Source organism: Octopus bimaculoides, chromosome 15 (assembly GCF_046866305.1).
Source record: "Octopus bimaculoides isolate indiv1 chromosome 15, ASM4686630v1, whole genome shotgun sequence".
NCBI classification, from domain to species: domain Eukaryota; kingdom Metazoa; phylum Mollusca; class Cephalopoda; order Octopoda; family Octopodidae; genus Octopus; species Octopus bimaculoides.
In genome coordinates this window covers 27,027,629-27,047,615 of record NC_142942.1, presented here as the reverse complement: position 1 = coordinate 27,047,615, position 19,987 = coordinate 27,027,629, and the positions used below count along the sequence as shown (strand labels likewise).

At 36.5% G+C, this 19,987-nt stretch overlaps 1 protein-coding gene across 3 annotated transcripts in view; it reads right to left on the bottom strand.

The window, feature by feature from the left end:
• LOC106881644 (SPRY domain-containing protein 3) overlaps window positions 1-19,987 on the bottom strand; it is a 360,055-nt gene that overhangs the window by 90,303 nt on the left and 249,765 nt on the right. For all 3 annotated transcript variants that reach the window (XM_089363629.1, XM_052973458.2, XM_089363628.1), the window contains exons 6-9: window positions 19,599-19,784; window positions 16,220-16,369; window positions 16,045-16,102; window positions 15,750-15,812 (exon numbers count right to left, since the gene is read on the bottom strand). In XM_089363629.1, the coding sequence (XP_089219755.1) occupies window positions 15,750-15,812; window positions 16,045-16,102; window positions 16,220-16,369; window positions 19,599-19,784 (457 nt within the window). The remainder of the gene's footprint in view (window positions 1-15,749; window positions 15,813-16,044; window positions 16,103-16,219; window positions 16,370-19,598; window positions 19,785-19,987) is intronic.

The following is a 19,987-nucleotide window of genomic DNA, read 5'->3' as shown; positions in this document are numbered from 1 at the left end:
TGCCCAATTCTATCTCACTATTAACATAATATTCTCTGACACCAGCAGCTTGAGTCTCTGTTGTTTCACGGTGTACCTGCCCTCCCACTGCCACCAGGAAGTCTCTATCCTCTGACCTCTATTGGATGTCTCCCATGAACACTTCTAAAGGATAAAGGCCACCTCCCTACTTAGGGTTTATCTCCTATGTAATGTAGTGATCATATAGAGCATAAAAATGATAGTATGGTGTATGCAGGTTGAAGAGTATTGTATGTTTATGAGTTCTACCAAATGCAAGCTTTCTTTTTAGGTACATGACACTGCTGTCCCCCATCTCAAGGTCTCATGGGCCACACATCCCATACCCTCAAGGTTGCCAACCCTGAGGGTATGGGATGTGTGGCCCAATGTGGGCACACTGTGTGTGGGCACACTGAAAGGTAGGTCTGGTGAGATTGTTGAGATGCTTGAACAGAGATGTGTAGAGATAAGAGAGTATTGTAGTTCGCTTGAAACATTGTGTATTGTTTGTAAAGAATAAAAAGTTTTGAATGGTACAACAATGCACTATAATACAAAAAATGGACTATATACTTTTTATAATTTAGTCATCTATAGTCCGATGATATTTCGGAATACAATTCACAGTAGTGGTCTCACAAAGCTCCTTCCGGAATTCCTCATGAGAAGTGTGTGAGGTTGGCTATGTTTCAATCTCGTGTGTGTTGGTATATCTGTAGCGCTGCTTCTAAGTTATGTGTTATACATGCAGCTTCTCTTTCTTTTTTTTTTGTTATAAACAATACATGAGCATATTATTAAGAATGAAACTACACGCATCCAGATGTGGAGAGGAGGTTCTGTTAGGTTCCTCACAGGCAAAAAACATAAGTATAAGATTTTCCGGGCAGGGAACACTGACGGTGTCGGGGGTGTGGGTACACTTCTTGCAGAGAAATGGGTTGATAAGGTAAGCAAGGTAGTCAGAATCTGCGATAGAATACTTAAGATTAGATAAGTACTGCATCAGGGGTTAGCAACCATTATCTCGGCTTATGCCCATCAGCTGGGGCTACATGATGGTCAGAAAGACCAATTTTATGACACCCTCTTGCAGACTACCTCATCAACGAGTGACAGGGACCTTCTCTTTGTAGCTGGTGACTTCAATGGGCATGATGGACAAGATGCAGTGGGCTTCCATGGTGTACATGGAGGCTATAGTTTTGGCTCCTGCAATGAGGGAGGGAACCAGGCTGCTGTAGTTCTGTTATGCAAATGATCTTATGGTTTGTAACACTAACTTCAGGAAACCTGCCAGTCACCTATTCACCTACTGATCTGGTAGACACACTAGTCAAATTGACTACATCCTCGCCAGGAAACAGGAAAGATGGCTACTTATAAATGCCAAAACCTTCCCAGGTGAAGAATGCACCCCACAACATAGATTAGTAGTTAGCGACTTCAGGATCAGGGCTAAATGGATGCCCGGAAGACAACCAGCATGGAGGAGAAGGGTCTGAAAGCTTAACGATCCTGCTAGTGGACAGAGATTTAGAGGCATATGACTCGAAGCTTTTGACGAAATAGAATGGGGATATGTGGAAGACAACTGGAGGTTTCTACAGGACAACCTGTTGAGGGCTACTGACCAGATCTGTGGATAGTGTAAAGTCCCCTCTCAACCCAAGAAAACGTGGTGGTGGAACAATGTAGTTGACAGGGCCATTAGGAAAAAGTAACAGGCATGGAAGGACTGGAAGAACGGTGGTAGCAGGGAATTGCATCAGACTGCCAGAAGGGAAGCTAGGAGACAGTTTTATTTAGCCAGAGAGGAAGCAGATAAGAAAAAAGTTGCCAATGTTCTGTGTCGTGAGGACCAAAGACTTGAGGTGTTTCATGAGAGGATCGTGATGTCATAGGAGAGAAATGTGTACCTAAGACCTGCTGGCCTATGGGCTCTTGGAAAATACAGAGGGGGAAACGATACAGAAATAAACAATGGGAATTATCTCCTTTTGCTGCTGGTCATCAGCTTCTGGCTGTGTTGCCTTCCTTCAGCTACACCATCTGTTGGCTATGAGGGTAAAAAGTAGAGGGTTATTTCCTACTCCTATCAGCAATCAAGTTCCCGTTGTGGTGTAATTATCACTAATACCAATATCATCACTATTATGTAGTTCCTAAAATGCCAACAGGAATCTCCTATAAAGCAAGGAGGAGTGCAGAAAAACGAAGGCGAGTCTCAAGAGATAAGAAGCATGACACTTTCTCAAGATCAGCAAACGCATGCTGCAGCACATCGAATACAGTCTCAAGAGAGAAGGGAGAGGAGACTTTCTCAATATCAGCAAAAGCATGCTGCAACACGTTTGATGAGGTCCCAAGACAGAAGGGAGGTGACACTTTCTCAAGATTAGCAAATGCATGTTGCAGCACTTAATGCTGAGTCATTAAAACAACATTTAGCATGCCAGATTACATAGAGGTCCAACAGAACAGCTCTCAGAAACAGATCACATACAAATTCATTCTTCACAATACCTGGAGCTGCTTTCAGATATGATCCATCCCATTCTTATAAAAATGATAATTCTGTTCCATTTTGGTGTACTCAACTCAAATTGTCATTTATGCAAAGCTTTAAAATTTACTCCATAAATATTTTGTCATCAATGCTGCACTTTCCTGTATCACCTGTTTCAACACAATAGTTATATATATATACAAACTATACTGTTTTAATCCTGAGCAATGCCGGATATCTCTGCTAGTATATAAATGTATATATATATATATATATATATATATATATATATATATATATAAATATAATTTCAATATGGAGCAAATAATTCACGAGAAAAAAATAATTCACAAAAAAATAATTTGCGAAGTTATCATTGACTCTGTTATTATCTAGTGTAACAATTTAAAATTTACAAAAAAAAGCATTAACCCTTTTGATACCAATCCAGCTGAAAAATTTTTTAGTTCCTAAGACCAACCCGGCCAAGAGTACCCAGTGTTATTTAAATGTCAATTTGAACACAAATCTCATTAGTACATTCGTGAAAACATGTGATTTCACTTTGTAAATAGTTGAGTTATAGTATCTGACATTGTTTGACGTGATATCTGAACTCAGTGAATTTTGGGAGATTTTTTTCCACATTTTTTCAGCGTTGATTTTTTTTCAACTTTGAAAATGGATAGGAGTTTAATCAGTGATTCCGAATTTGAAGGTTTTTCAATGGAAGATATGGAGATATCGAGAAAAAGAATGAATGAGGTACGAGAATGAATCGTGGTGTACGAGAATGAATCGAGCAGTGGTGTACGAGAATGAATCGGATATTTCTGTATCCAAAAACGAAAGCAGCGATTCTGAAGAAACTGAAAGTAGCGATAGTGACAGCGAAGACGATTTTACATCGGAATGGAGTAAAAACTTTTAAAATGTTTTTATTAACAATTTTTCTGAGGAGATGGGAGTCTGTCTTTCTCAGGGAGTGAAACTGTTAGACTTTTTTCTTTTTTTTTCCAGTATGCTTGTTTGAAGCAGTCACTGCAGAAACAAACTGTTATGTAGAATGTAAACAAATAATATATGCCAAGAAAGCCCACGAAATGCGGGATCAAAGTTTGGAAAATTTGTGAAGCAAATACTGGGTACTGCTGTGGATTTAGTTTTTATACAGGGAAAAGAGACAATAATGTTAGTTAGCATGGCCTAGGGTGCAATGTGGTCTGGAATTTATCACTTCCACACCATAAGCAGGGCTATATGTTATCTTTTGACTGATTTTTTAGTTCGATCAAACTTGTGGTGGATTTAGAAGCTGTGATAATGTATACATGTGCTACAGTAATTGCTAGTAGAAAAGGGCTGCCATTGGATAAAAAAAAAAAGCAAAATTAAAAGAAAGAGGTGAAATAATCCAATGACAGAAAGGAAATCTGCTAGCGACCGCATATAGAGATAAGAGGCAGATAAATTTTTTATCTACCAGTGTACAACTATGTATAGATGAAAATGGCACCCCGTTTGTGAACTTTGATTATAACAGGTACATGGGCGGTGTGGATCGGCTGAGCCAGATGATGAGTTATTATTCAGCTGGTAGACCGGGTAATAAATGGTGGCGATACCTGGTTTGATATGTAGTAAACATGAACATTGTAAATGCATTTATATTATATACCAAATCAGGACTGGTGTGACCATCTGCAGTTCCAAGCAGATGTAGCAATGCAGTTGAGGGCAGGTTATTCCTCCAAAAAAACAACTGCAGGAAGGAAAAGCAAAACGTGCCAGTGAGATATCCCTCTGAGTTCAGCTGATGTCCATAAATTAGAAAAAAAATTGGGAGTTGCAAAAGCAGTGCCGTGAATGTCTACATTAACAAAGAAAATCTCCCAGTGGATGGCCAGTTGAAACATCTTTCCAATGTGCATTCTGCAAGGTTGCAGTATGTAGAGTGGGATGTTTTACAACTTTCCATGATAGGAAATATTGTGTGAATACTGTATATATGTATGATTAGATTGTATAAATATTTTTCAAATTTACTTCATTTTACTTTTTATTTACTTGTAATTTTAATTTGCCTGTAAGGTGAGTGACAAGTTTTGATTTAATTTCTATTGTAAATCTTTCGAGCGAGATCGTTGCCAGTGCCCCTGGGCCGGCTCTTGTGCAGGTGACACATGAGGTTTTTCGAGCGAGATTGTTGCCGGTGCCCCTGGGCTGGCTCGTGTGCGGGCAACACAGGGAATCTTTCGGGCGGGATCGTTGCCAGAGCCCCTGGGCTGGCTCTTGTGCAGGTGACACATGAAATGCCTTGAGCGAGACGGGATCGTTGCCAGTGCCCATGGACTGGCTCATGTGCGGGCGACACATGAAGTCTTTCGAGCGGGACCGTTGCCAATGCCCCTGGATTGGCTCATGTGCGGGCGACACATGAAATCTTTCGAGCGGGATCGTTGCCGGTGCCCCTGGGCTGGCTCTTGTGCGGGTGACACATGAGGTTTTTCGAGCGAGATAGTTGCCAGTGCCCTTGGACTGGCTCTTGTGCTAGTGACACATGAAATTTCTTCGAGCGAGATCGTTGCCGGTGCCGCTGAACTGGCTCTTGTGTGGGGTTCTGGGATTTTTCGAGCGGGATTGTTGCTGGTGCCCCTGGGCTGGCTCTTGTGCAGGTGACACATGAGGTTTCTCGAGCGAGATGAGCGTGGCCTTTGCCAGTACCGCCTGACTGGCCTTCGTGCGGGTGACACGTAAAAGCACCCACTACACTCTCTGAGTGGTTGGCTTTAGGAAGGGCATCCAGCTGTAGAAACACTGCCAAATCAGATTGGAGCCTGGTGTAGCCATCTGGTTTCACCAGTCCTCAGTCAAATCGTCCAACCCATGCTAGCATGGAAAGCGGACGTTAAACGACGACGACAATACGTACAGACATACATATATATATATATATATATATATATATATCGCCTGACTGGCCTTTGTAGGGTTTTCGAGCGTGATCGTTGCCAGTGCCCCTGGACTGGCTCTTGTGCGGGTGGCACATAAAAGACACCATTTCGAGCGTGGCCGTTTTCGTGCGGGTGACACGTAAAAGCACCCACTACACTCTCTGAGTGGTTGGCGTTAGGAAGGGCATCCAGCTGTAGAAACTCTGCCAAATTAGATTGGAGCCTAGTGTTGCCATCCGGTTTCACCAGTCCTCAGTCAAATCGTCCAACCCATGCTAGCATGGAAGGCGGACGTTAAACGATGATGATGATGATGATGATGTTTCCTGTGTATTCATCTATGTGTGTGAGCATATTTCATATAGTTGATGTATTTAATTTTCTAGTTTTCTTAAAAAACAAATTCCAATATTTCAGTTTATTTCACCTTTATTGTACACCTGTTCTTCTGTTAATTAAATTCAACGGATAATCTAGTGATGTGTACAATTCTTCTATATCAAAATTTTGTTGCAAACCCAATTGAATATTAGCTGATGATTCATTTTCTATGGTGATGTTTAAACAAAATTTTAATATTTTTACCTAGATTTACCTGTAATTAGAGTCACTTTGAGACAAAAGTTATGCAATAGAATTCATTAAGAACCCTTTCTTTAATTGTTCCAAATATCACATTAATATGTTGATAGGTAAAAAAGTTACAGTTGTTTAATGAAACTAGTCTAAATTCATGATTATTTTAGAATTTAATTGAAACTCATGAGGGGTGTATTTTGGTCAGAAATATAGTAATGAAAGGGTTAAATAGCTGAAGGATTAAAATTAATCAAAGGACATACTAAGCATGTCTACCTGCTGGAAATAACAGTCAAAACTCTTATTTAAATACATTGATAATAACTACTGAAATCAACTGTCTGAAGGCAAACAGGCTAAGACAATCTTCCAGCATACATTCAAATATTTGGACTCACATGGACCGGTTTCTGCACTGGCATGATAGCCTCAGCTTCTTCAGCACGTGTTACCATGATGGTTGAGAAAGCTGAGGCTATTTTGCTTTCTGGTTGATTTCTGTAGCTACTATCAGTATATTTTGGCGCTTTAAATAAGAGTTTTGACTGTTATTTCCAGTAGATAGACATACTTAGTATGTTCTTTGATTAATTTATATATAAACTAGCAATGCATCCTGGTATTGTCTGGGTGTTATGACCTACAAGCACATTGTATTATTTGCTCCTTATGGGCAGAATCGGTATAGCTGATATATAGTTAATGGCATAATGGAAATTATTGTTTGTTCAAAAATGAAGGGAAGGGTACAATTTGCATGGATTTGCATGAAAGTGCTTTCTGTTCTTAAGAAGGATCACAAACTATGTATTGTTTCAGCAGATAAAATGGGGTTAATAGGATTTTGTCCAGAAAATCACGTTTTCAAAATTTTGATTTCCCCCCATCCTCACTGCAATTTCTTAATTTGTAACTTTTGGAATTTTTTTTTTTTTTTTTTTTTGTTATCTATATAGAAAATACAGAGATTACAAATCTGAGAAATAATTTTTTCTTAAAGAAAGTTGTGCTCCAGCATGGCTGCAGTCAAATGGCTGAAACAAGTAAAAGGAAAAAAAATTAAATAAAAACATTCCCACCACCTCACCCACCCATTACCTACTTGCTTTCACTTTTGTCTGATGTTTCCTGCATGCATAGAATTTTACTGAAATAGTAAACTTAAAAAATACCAGTCCCCCACCAGAAAACCCGACATACTAGAAACAACAGGTAAACAACATTATTTCTGAAGAAACTTCCCCACTTTCCAAAAAGCTAAAAGTGAAACATTGGAAGTTTGTAGCTTTTTGAAAGTGGTGAGGTGATGGGTAAAATTGTTAAAGATTCGTACTCTCTGTATTTTCTCCATGGATTACCAAGAAAAAGTAAAAAATGAATTTGGTGTGGAGAGGGAGAAAATTAAAATATTGAGAATGTGTTTTGTGGGTGAAATCCTAATGTCCTGTATTGCAAACAAAGGAATCAGAAGAAATTTAGGAAAAACTAAGGCAAGGGAGCAAAAATGTCACCTTGGACATGCCAGAAAGAAGAGGTAAAGAACAGGATTTCTGGGAAAACTTTCTTTTCAGTTTATATCGAAGATCATGCTTGTAAGTACGTTCATCACAAATACAAATTACACAACCGAAAAAGATCATTTCAATTGGATTTGAGCTTTAAATGTGCGTGTGCGCACTGCAAGAAATAACATAATTCGCACAGAAGTTTTACCTAGAGTGTGTGTATGTGTGCGTCAAAGGAAGTTATTTTACAGCATTCTTTCGGTTGAAGAAGCAAAGTTGTCAACTCAACATATATGGGATCATATGATTGTTTGTTAATTTCCGTAAAATTCTTTTAATTTCTTTATGCTTTGAAGAGAGCAGAAATTGAAAGAGAGGATAAAGTGAAAAAGCGACATTTGCTTTGAAGTGAGTGGATAAAGTAAAAGAGAGGAAAAAGTGAAGGATGCACATGTATATGAGTATATGAAATGGACGTGTGTGTGAGAGAGAGAGTGAGTGAAAGTGTGTGTTGAGCTGTATGAATTTTTTTGTATGTATGTGTGTCATTCACTCGTTCTCTCTCTCACTCTCTCTTTCCCTCTCTCTCTCACACACACACACACAATCTTTCATATACATGTACATAAATAGGTGGATGTAAAGAATATGTACACCACCTGTTTTCGGCATAACCCTAACCATAAACATTAGGTGTGCATATTCTTTGTTTGCCCATAAATACTTAAGCATACATCTATTTTGTAGGTGAGAGAGAGAGAGAGAGAGAGAGAGGGAGTGACTCTATTTCCTCATCTATAATATAAATTGAAGTAGCCCCCATACTTACAGAGAAAATCGATTAAAACAACCTCCGTGCGTGCATGCATGTGAGTGTGTGTCACTGAAGCCATTCATACATATATACATAATAAATAAATAAACTGAATGATAAATTTCATTTATCTCTCTCTTTCTTTCTTTCTCTCTCATATACACATACACCATCAACATTACTCTCTCTGTCGTGCACACCCCATCAAACATAAACACTCACGCACACACATGCGCATGCACATCAATTCTCCCCTCTCACCACAACTTCAAAAGAAATTCAGTCATAAAACTGTCCATGTTTCTTCATTCGATGCCCACTTCAAAAGATCACCGCCTCAAAAGCTGCATACTTGCCGTGCCAGCCAACGTAAGTCAATGGCACACAACTTCACTCACTCACACTATCTCTCTTTCTTACCCTCTTTCTCTCTCAAATACACACACACACGTCCATTTCATATATCTTTCAATTTCTGCTTTCTGCAAATAAAATTTTTACGGATAAAACTGCTTACAAAAATTGCGATTAATGTATAATTTCTTTCTATGTTCATAATTAAATAAATCTTTTAATGATTAGACAGATATCCAATAGAATAGCTCTCACAAACAGACTACGTACAAATTCTTTCTTCACAATTCCTGAAGCCATTTTCTGACAGGAGGGGGTGAAATCTTCATACAGTTGGAGGCTCCAATCGAAACAGGACACGAAATGATCAGGTTGAGAAACACTGTTATAGATTATGCCTAACCGAAAACAATCACAGCCACATCATCCAAACAGACCGTGTGAAACCGGGTTTAGCTGCTAGTAACATATAGAGAGATGGATGTCTTTTAATACAATTTTTTTGGTTGTTGGTTATTTTCATAAATGTTTGTCTGGTAGAATTCTACGCATGTGTGAAACATCGGATGAAAGTGAAACATTAGAAGCACATTGAAATATTGTTTGAAAATGAGCTCAAAATTGTGCGACTCACATAGTTGCCGAGCTTATTTTAGTTGTAAAACAGAGTTGTTGAGTGAAAAGCATAGTTTATTTGGTAGATAGATAAAAAGCAGTGGCTATGTTTTGTTATAACTCTCAAAGTTGTCAATGAACTGTCATCCAGATCAGCTGTCTTGTTCCATAAAATTCTTTTTATTTATTTACTTTTGTTTTAAAGTAAAAGAGAGGAGAAAGTGAAAAATGCATGAACATCTATATGGAGTGGACATGCATGTGTGTGTATGTGTGAGAGAGAAAGTGAGTGCCACTTACACATACATGAGAACACATACATGAGAACACACACATGAGAACACACACATTCACTCACTCTCTCTCTCCCTTTCTCTCTCTCTCTCACACACATCCATTTCATATACATGTACATACATCTTTCATTTTCTCCTCTCTTTCACTTTAAAACAAAAGTAAATAAATATAAGTTTTTTACAGAAATTAACGAACGAAGATGACAGCTCTGCAAGTCAAAACGAAAGATTTCCTAAGCCACTTTCTTTATTATAATACAGATGTGACTAATTCAGAGAAACATTACTTTCATTATTCACATATCGTCAGTCTCGTAATCAAACACTGTAATTTTGGTTGAAATTGAAAGTGTGAAACTATTTTCACTTTCTAATGAATCCTAGTCATTGTAACTTTAAATATCAGCATGTTTCACTGTTGAGTGGGTGGGAGTGGGGGAAGTCATATACGTATACTAAGATACACACACACAGACATACATACATACATTAACGCACACCTCAAGCCTATCTCTGACCCTGTGTGTATTTGTCTGTCTTTAGATGTGTGTGTGTGTGTCAATCGTCACAAAAATGTATGAATACTGACAGACACAAACACCGTCACACATATATACTTGTCATTCATCGGCCTAACATATGTAACGAACGTGTGAACACACTCATATAGAAAATGTAACATCATCGTTGTTGTGGTGGTGATATAAAATGTTGTTTACGATAGATGACTAAAAGAAAAATGATAATTTTAAATTTTTGTAATGCAAATAAGTGAATGAAAACATAGTTTAGTTGGTAGCCAGAAGCTTACTGAATCTTTTGATACACCATATGTCAAAAACAGCAACTTGGTTTTGGAATGCATAAGGAACATATGCACACACATACATACAAACTTTTCAAATGTACAGTAAACAAAAGAGGTGAGGAAACAACAAGTAGGTGCATTAGTTTGACGCTGGGGGAAAAAAGGGAAACACCGTTGATGTTTTGTGACTAGCTCTTTGACAGAAAAAGGAGGTAAAAATGAGATGGGATTAATGTTTTAACATGATAAAATGACCAGAAGAAAGAGGCCAAGTGGAGAGGAGATAATGACAGTGGCCCAGCTGAACTGGGGTGTGCAAGTGCATGTAAGAATGGTGTCTGTGAGTGTGTATATGAGAGCAAGCTTAAGATTATGTGAGCCTGTGTGTTTTGTGTATTTATGCATGTGGACATGTATAAATAAATGTGTGAGAGGAAGGAGTTAAGATGTTTGCAGGAATGCAAGATTATGCTGATATAGTTGTTGATATAATGACCATATAACTCACTGTCAGAATATTTGAGCCTCAACATAGCTGATGAACATTGGGGCCCATTCTCATTTCCATGGCCACTCCAGAGACCTAATGATAAAAATCCTCCAAGAATGAGAAGTAGTTGAGGGAGAGGACAAATTCAACCAAACAACATCTCAAAACTCCAGAACCCTGACATTGCAACCACCTTTGAAGCCAAAATAAGTCAGGAACTTAGTTCTAATCCAGTAAACGACAGGTCTATTGATGAAGACTGGAGAACCATTTGCAACATGTCACAGAAACAGCAAACACTATCATCAGCTTCACCAAGACCAAAAATCAAGACTAGTTTAATGAAATTGATATTGAAATCAACCATCTGATTGAGGCAAAAAAGAAAGCTTGACTGGCTCATGAAAAAGACTGAAGATCCAGACTCTATGTTGGAACGAAACAGCTATTTGGACCAGTATAGGCATCAACTGGATCCCTTCTAGCAGCTAACAATACGGACATCCTGACTGATCCACAAGACATATACTAGAAGGAACATTTTTCACCCTCCAAAGTAGAAACTTGAACACAACCAAGAACTTCCTGAGAAATGTTCCAAATCACCCTCCTCAGCTGCAGATGAACAAGAGGCCTGCTGTTTATGAATTCAAGCAAGCTATGAAGCAAAAAAGATCAAGGAAGTCTCCAGGCCCAGATAACATCCCTTTCAAGCTGATCAAACATGGAAGCTTAGCTTTGCAAACCTGTATCTTTATCCTCATCCTCAAGATGTGGAAATCCCTACATGCTCCTAAAGAACTGAAAGATGCAGTCCTCATAACGACCTTCATAAAAGGCGATGAAAAGTCTCCAGGAACTATAGAGGAATATCAACATTGAAAAGGTCTTTTCCAGAATGTCATTGTGGATTCTGTGCCTCTATTGGTACAATTGACATGATTTTCTATACAGTTCTATATTTAAGAGATGAGGAATTATGTGCATTATTTACAATTGACGGAAATTTGTTGTTAACACAACGTTTCAGCTGATATACCCTCCAGCCGAAACATTGTGTTAACAACAAACAAGATGAGGACAAATATCCATTAATTGTAAATAATGTAAATAATGTATGATTTTTTTATGCAAGGCAACTCCAAGAAAAAAGCAAAGAACAACAAAAATCCATTTCCCTTGTTTTCTTTGTCTTAGAAAAGTCCTTTGATAGCATTCCAAGAGCTGTTATGCTGTCAGAAGAATTTCCGATCACAGTCAGACTAAAACAAATCGTCCAACCAATGCCAGCGTGGAAAGCAGCTGTTAAACAATGATGATGATGATGATGAATGCTGTTGTCATTCAACCTTGCTATATGGCTATGAAACCTGGACTCTATATCATCGCAACATCTACAAATTAAGAATGCTTTTGCCAACAAAAACATTGTTCAATCTTGAGCATCAAACAGGAACACTATGTGAACAACAATGTCAAATCACTGATGATGAAACACTATCTTCAATCGTAAGGACATGTAGTAAGAATAGAAGAGGCAAGGTCCTATGCCAAGTCTTATTCAGTGAGATCACTTCTGGGAAAAGACCATGGGGTTGCTCTTTTCAAAGATACAAGGACCACTCAAAGCAACACTGAAAGCCACTGAAATTGAGCCTAAATTGTTTGAAACACCATCAGAACCAAAATCTTCAAAACCACCAGGAGAGAAAAGCTTGACAAAATCAACATTACCATGCAGTTAATGCCATCAACTCTTCTATACAAGAATTGGTTTACATAGTCATCAACACCATCACTATAAAGGAAGTGTTAAACAAAGAAGAAACTAAATTCTTGAATACAAGATAAAGCTGGTGATGATAATGATGATACATACATATATATATATATATATATATATATATATATATATATATCTACTATATATGTGGGAAATTCTGTCTGTGGGTGTGTTTGCTTGTGGAGTTGTCAGCTAACTCCTCCTACATCGCTTTATCCATTTTAATGAAACTTGACACATGAGTAGAACTCATGTCTGGAAACCTTGTGACATACTTAGATTGTTGAAAAAATTGATAATAGGGCCCCTGGAAGGGATCCTTATATCTACTACATATAACTAATATAGCACCTGCACTTACAATTGTCAGTTTTTAGCGAAGCAATCAAAATTTGATTCTCACAATAAGCTGATTATGAGAATCAAATTTTGCATTTCACTACTCACAGTTTTGAACTAATTCTGCATTTCACTACTCACAGTTTTGAACTGCTAAACCTTATTATAGCACTTTCTTGATTTGAATCTTAAACCTTAAAGACTTCATTCATACATTTATATGCACACATACTTTTTGCACTTGTATATACATTTCTATATTAGCTTCAATAAATTAGCCTTGATAAAGTTAACCTGTAAAATGCCATGTCGAGTAAGAGTACAAGTGGGTACTTCTACTTCATAAGCTGCTCTAATGCGACAACGGTGATCTCAAGTCTCCGATTCATTATGTTTGATATTTACTAAATCAAACAATTATTCTTCATCTATTCTACTTCAATATCTAAGCAATTATATACATATTGCTGTAATTAATTTAGACATTATATTAATAGACATTTTTTCAACATCTCCAAATAACAAAATGCTGGCAATGCATGCAGGGTTTTCAATTAAATTTGATTACACTTTGAATGCCCATAACTCCGATAATTATGCATTTTTCCAGTTAAACTTTTTCAATGACAGTAGATAAATTTTTGATTCCAGAACGTATTTAATAAGTGTGTCCCAATCCTGCTTTTTCTCATGGACAGCTCTATGTCAGATGCTCTAGACTTGGAAACCCATAAAATTTATTCATCTATGCACCCAACAGCAAAACCAAAAACATTGTGTGTTACAAAGCCCTGCAAGACTGAAATTTTAAAACAAAGATGCCTCTCCCTCTGACAATCTCCAACAGTCTCTCTCACCAACCTCTGAAAACCTCTGACAAACTTTCTTGCCAATGTCCGACAGTCTCTCTTGCCAACCCCCGACAACCTCTCTCACCAACCACCGACAATCTCTCCTTCCTCCAGCTGACAGTTTTTTGTACTTTTTCACGACAGAAAATACACCTTTTGTGGCAGTTATAACGAAATTGCTTTTTTATGTCAGAGTAATAAGGCATTTAAATAGAACATCTTTACTCCTGGGAATTACTGAGTACACCAGCTAGTATATATATAATGTTAAATTATTTGTTTATGAGATGTAAAAGTCAATATAAATGTCTGATTGTTCTTTTTGTTCTATTCTGACTGAATGTATATTTTATGCTTTTATTTAATGGTGTCTTATTATAAGTGTATTACATTTTATTTTATTTATTTAGTTTATTTTTGATTCCTTGTTCTTTTATCCTTGTATACTGTATTTTATTGCTCAAATGAGAAGAATTCTTCATTATATCTTAGTTTCTTATGGAGACACATAGCATGCTACAATTACCAAAATGTATTGATAGAGAAATAAATGAAATGTCAAATAAAAAACGAAGTACTTTTTGAAAAGTTGCCTGAGGAAATGCATCAGCAGCTACGATGCATGACAATTGATTGCACAGCATCTCACCTGCAAGGTACTGGGGCATGATGGGTCAAAACAATCAGTGATTCTGAATAAAGAGTCTTGTGAATTCCATTATCTTTCTTTTGTATTTTTTATAAACTCTATGGATACAAAAGAATCCCAGAAGTAAATCCAGTGGCATTTGCCCCCATACTGTTGTTGACATCAGTTAGCCATATATTGTGAATGGGCTTTAAAACAGCATAATACAAGATGTATACCCAAATATAAAATTATTACTTATATAAATCAGAGAAGATTTATATAAGCAATAAACAAAACAAATATTTTATGAAAAGCACAAATCAGTTGTGCTAAAGCACAGAAGTAGTTGTATGAAAGCTTAAAAAATAATACGTAGGTTGTGTACCCTAGTATGCTATACTCTACATTCTGCTATACACTGGGGTTATATGAGATGCAACACAGCAGTTACAGCATCAGATAATTATTTTGCTAACTCATCTGCATTTATTTGATAACAGCAATAGTATTGATTCTTTGGAATTTACTGGGGCTATCTGGTAATCCGAAAAGAGAATTTAAACTTATGAATTCTGTTGATTTTGCAACTATGTTGAAGTGTGTCATTATTTTTGTGTTTTTTGGTGTAATGTAGCTTTTGAAATATGCTAGATGTATTGTTGCAAGAGCTGTGTAGTTGGAAGTAGAGAGCAGCCAAGAATTAACAGCTATTTACAGCAGGCTTCATAAAAATAAGAACCTAGCCAGATCTTTTCTACAAACAATTAAGCTAGGTTACATCAATCTCAGTAGTGTGGAAGGGCCTACAAAAGTTGTGAACACTTCTTCCTTCTTTGAAAAGTTTATAAAAAATATACTCTTTTTGTACAACTAGATCTTTTATTTGCTTGTTTTCTGAAAATACCAACTCATCTTTAGAATGACACAAAGTTGTGAAGTTTTATTACTGCTATGTACTCGGCTTTTATTAACTTGGCCATTTCAGGTTTTTTCAAGTATTGTGATGCTTAGATGTATAATTTTGAAGATACAAAAGTTAGCTAATTTAACTTTGGTTTCTGAAAAAATATTTTCATTAAATATTTTTGTATCTATTGGAAACATATTTGATAACATTTTTGGTCTAATCTAAGAACAATAAAATTTCTCAGATTTATTGTGAAGTGGTGTATATTGAAAGTAAGTTGGGATTTGGATGAAATACAAATTAGAGCATACCTTTATGGCATTGTGGACCAAAAGGCTCACCAACTCCTGATCCAACAAATACTTTACCATCATCTGAAATTGAAAATTAATTAACAGAAGTGGTAAAAAAATCAATAAATATATTAAACAATGTTGTTTTCATTAAGAATGAATTACTTAAGAAGTCTATCAGAATAACAAAACTATCACTAAAATAAATATCTTACACAAACTAAATAAATCCATCACTGACTTGCATAATGTTGTATCATAAAAATGATGGAAGTAAATATAGCTTAAAATAGGATAAGAGAGTTGAAACTACCTGCATGGTAAGCTATTGAACCAATATTCCATCCAGGATACCGATGCTTTGGATAGTCCTACAAACAAAATTACAAGTCTTTGAACAAAGTAGTATTAAATTTTTTAGTATTTAAAAAAATATTTTTGTCTTTTATAAATCAAGTTTGAAAACAAGGGTCAAATCAAAAACTTACTCGACGGGCAAGTCCAATTGCAATAGAACAATTCTCACCAGGGTCAACAATTTCCAATTCAAAATAATGGTATGTGGGGTCAAGTGGTGACCTTGCCTGTGCCAAACCAACATCTATAAGCTTTTTTCCTCGACCTGTGTATTCCATAATCTGTAGACAATTCAATTTAAAACTGTCATTAACTAATTTTACTAAATCTTAATAAAAAATATCAGCACAAACTTCAAGTATTTTATCTATGTTTTTTTTTCTGTTACATGTGTTTAGAATGCATTTTAAATTATTTTAAGTGTTGTTGTTTAACTCCAGGATATCATGATCAAAGGCATACCAGTTTTGTGCATCCTGTTTTTCTTCAGAGTGTGTAGAATATGTCTTTCTCTTTATTTAGATGTAATTTAAGAAGATTCAGCTGCTATTTCCAGCAGGCCCAGTATTCATAAAAAATACTCCAAAACAACATGATGTAATGACCAATTAGCTCTCAGTTATGTATGTCTGATTTACCAAATAAACTTTATATTATTATACAATTATCAATTAGTGCTCAGACACTATATAAGAACTTACAATCAGTTTATTATCCCTAAATGTGTCCCTGTTATCATTTACCATCTTCAGCCACCTCAGAACCAACTATTCTTGACCATACCCTATTGGACCCTTCAGTCTTGACTGTGTTCTACTGTCATGTAAAAAATTGCCTATAGTTCTGGGCTGGATGAAAGCATATCACCTTCTATATTATGATATTTTTGGATACCTAATTTTTCATCTATCTATCTTAAAACTGGGATATTGTTGATAATAATTTAGAGAAAAAAAAATCATCCCTTTATCTGTAGAGAGGTAATTGTTGAATCTACAAAAAAGGTCTTTCCTCTGAATAACAGATTTGATCTTGATCTCGTAAATAAAAAGTAATGTTACAAGTCAGCTATGGAAGATAACAATGATTCTGCAAGTTCCTTAAGTTTTATAGCACAGTCTGATCTATACAATAAAACATTTGAGTGTTGGGTCTCATAGAGGCAGTGACAGGTGACTGAGACCTTTGGCAATATACTGTGCTTGAGTAGACCTGTCAAGTCAAGTAAAACTATAGTCGTAGCTGATGCTGGTGTCAGGTCAATGGCATGTAAAAAACACCTACTATCCTCTTGGAATGGTTGGCATTAGGAAGGGCATCCAGCCATAGAAACCTTGCCAAATCAGATTGGAACCTGGTGCAGCTCCCCGACTTACCAATTTTTCAGCCAAACCATCCCACCCATGCCAACATGGAAAGCAGATGTTAAATGATGATGATGATGATGATGATGATGATGTATTCTTGATATTGGACTGAGAGGTAAGAATATTCTATTAATTTTGGTGTTTTCAGTAACCTCTAGAGTATCTCGATCTTGGTTAAGATTTTTAGGATATACATAAGTGACACATAATTGAATATGGTGGTCTCCTATAGGATCTAATCACTGCAAATGATTTAGTGAATTTGACAGATTTCATTAGAAGAAATCAGTAGGCTATTTTCTCAAGATGGATAAAAACCCATCTACTATGTCCTCAATTCATAGTCATCAAAGTCAACGAACAGCCACCTGAAAGACTTTATTTTGCAATGGCATTCTCCAGGTAAAAACTCACTATTGATCTGGCTCACATGACCTGGTAAGTATATAACATGCCTAAGGTGCCATGCAAAGAGACTCAATATAAGATCACATAGTTGCAAAGTGAACTTTTTAACTAAACAACGTGTCTGTGTCTCTATTTCATGTTTGAAAATCCACTTCACTATCTAAAATTCAAAACAGTTATTGATGGTGAAAAATTTTGAACAGGTGAAGATTGAACTAATAATTATTATTACAATTTCTGTAATATGTTACTGTCTGTTATCTTTTGCATATTCTTATGTAAATGAATTTATCCAGAAACTTATAGATACACTTTCTGCTGTAATTTGTTATGCATATTGAGTCTCTTTGCATGGCACCTTAGGCATGTTATATACTTACCAGGTCATGTGAGCCAGATCAATAGTGAGTTTTTACTTGGAGAATGCCATTTGTCAGATCACTTCCATTTTGGTGCTAATATGATGTGATATCATTTGAGTCTATAACAGAGTACTATCTGATGTAAAACAAACAAGACTGTCCATTTCATTTATCTCTGAATAAAGCAAAGCCTTTCTACTGATTTTGCTAGTGTTTTACATCAGATGATATACAGGATTAAGTTGAGTCAAGGGATTAATGACAAGTTATGAGACTGGATAAGAGTATAAACAAAGAAGATATTCTTAAAATAACATATTATGAAGGTATTGTAAAAACATTAAACAAATAGCAATAATACAACAATATCAAATCTCTGAGCAAGCAGTAAAAAGTTGCTGTACAGAATTGTAAAATATAATTGCCAACTGGATGTGGCAGCCCCATAGAGGACGATGCTACTGTTGTTTTTAGCCCCAGGAGGACATCTCCTCCAGCTGGCTAACAACACACTGTATGCGTCTGATTAGTATTTGCAAGGGGAAATCATTGTTCACACAGGTAGTAACCTGTCATCAATGTGTGATAATCACGAGCTAGTGATGAGAACTCATTCCACATGCAAAATACTATGCTTTTTCCAGTGACAAACTGTCACTGATCTCAAAAAAGGAGAAATAAGCAAGAAGTAGACAGTAGCATTACGGAATTGTAAAACATAATTGCCAACTAGATGTCGCAGGTTACTACCCAGATACCCGGGTCTGTGTGTTATGTAAGGCTAGAGATGGGAACGATGATTTCCCCTCGCAAATTCTAATCAGACACAGATGGTGTGTCATTAACCAGCTGGAGATGTCCTCCTGGGGCTAAAAACAACAGTAGCATTGTCCTCACATCTAGTTGGCAATTATATTTTATGATTCCGTACTGCTACTGTTTACTTCTCGCTCAGTGTTTTATTATTGCTTATTTCTCCTTTTTCAAGATCGGCGACAGTTTGTCACTGGAAAAAGCATATAGTATTTTGTGTGTGGAGTGAGTTCTCATCACTAACTCATGATTATCACACACTGATGATGGGTTATTACCCAGAAACCCAGGTCTGTGTGTATCACATAAGGCTAGAGATGGGAATGATGATTTCCCCTTGCAAATTCTAATCGGACACAGACAGTGTGTTGTTAGCCAGCTGGAGGAGATGTCCTGGGGCTTAAAACAACAGTAGCATCGTCCTCTATGGGACTGCCACATTTAGTTGGCAATTATATTTTACAATAATACAACATTTTAGAGAATAAATCCATTTCTAAGAAAGATGGTATTAATATGAACAAAAAACTACAATAAAAGTATACCAAACTACTACTGACACATCCATTTAAGCGAATCTGATGCAAGCGGGACCATTCATCATCAATATTGTCAACAGTCATTAGAATAACTTCATCATGCTGAAAATGGCTGTCCAAATGAAGCTCTAGTTCTTCTCCTTCAGAATGAAGACCAACAATAGGAAAAAGTCCTCCATGAGGCCAGGGCACAACAACAGTGCCAATCTGTTGCAAAAAAAAAAAAATTTTTTTAATTAAAAAAAAAAAACAGCATATTATGAGAATATAAGAAAAATAAAATAATAATATAAATACTATTTACATGGACAGGATATAAAGGATATAAAATTGCGATATTCAAGCCCGGCCCAAGGAAAGTACTAATACAAGTGTATTAGTTATAAATTGAGTTATAAGTTCAGATCAAC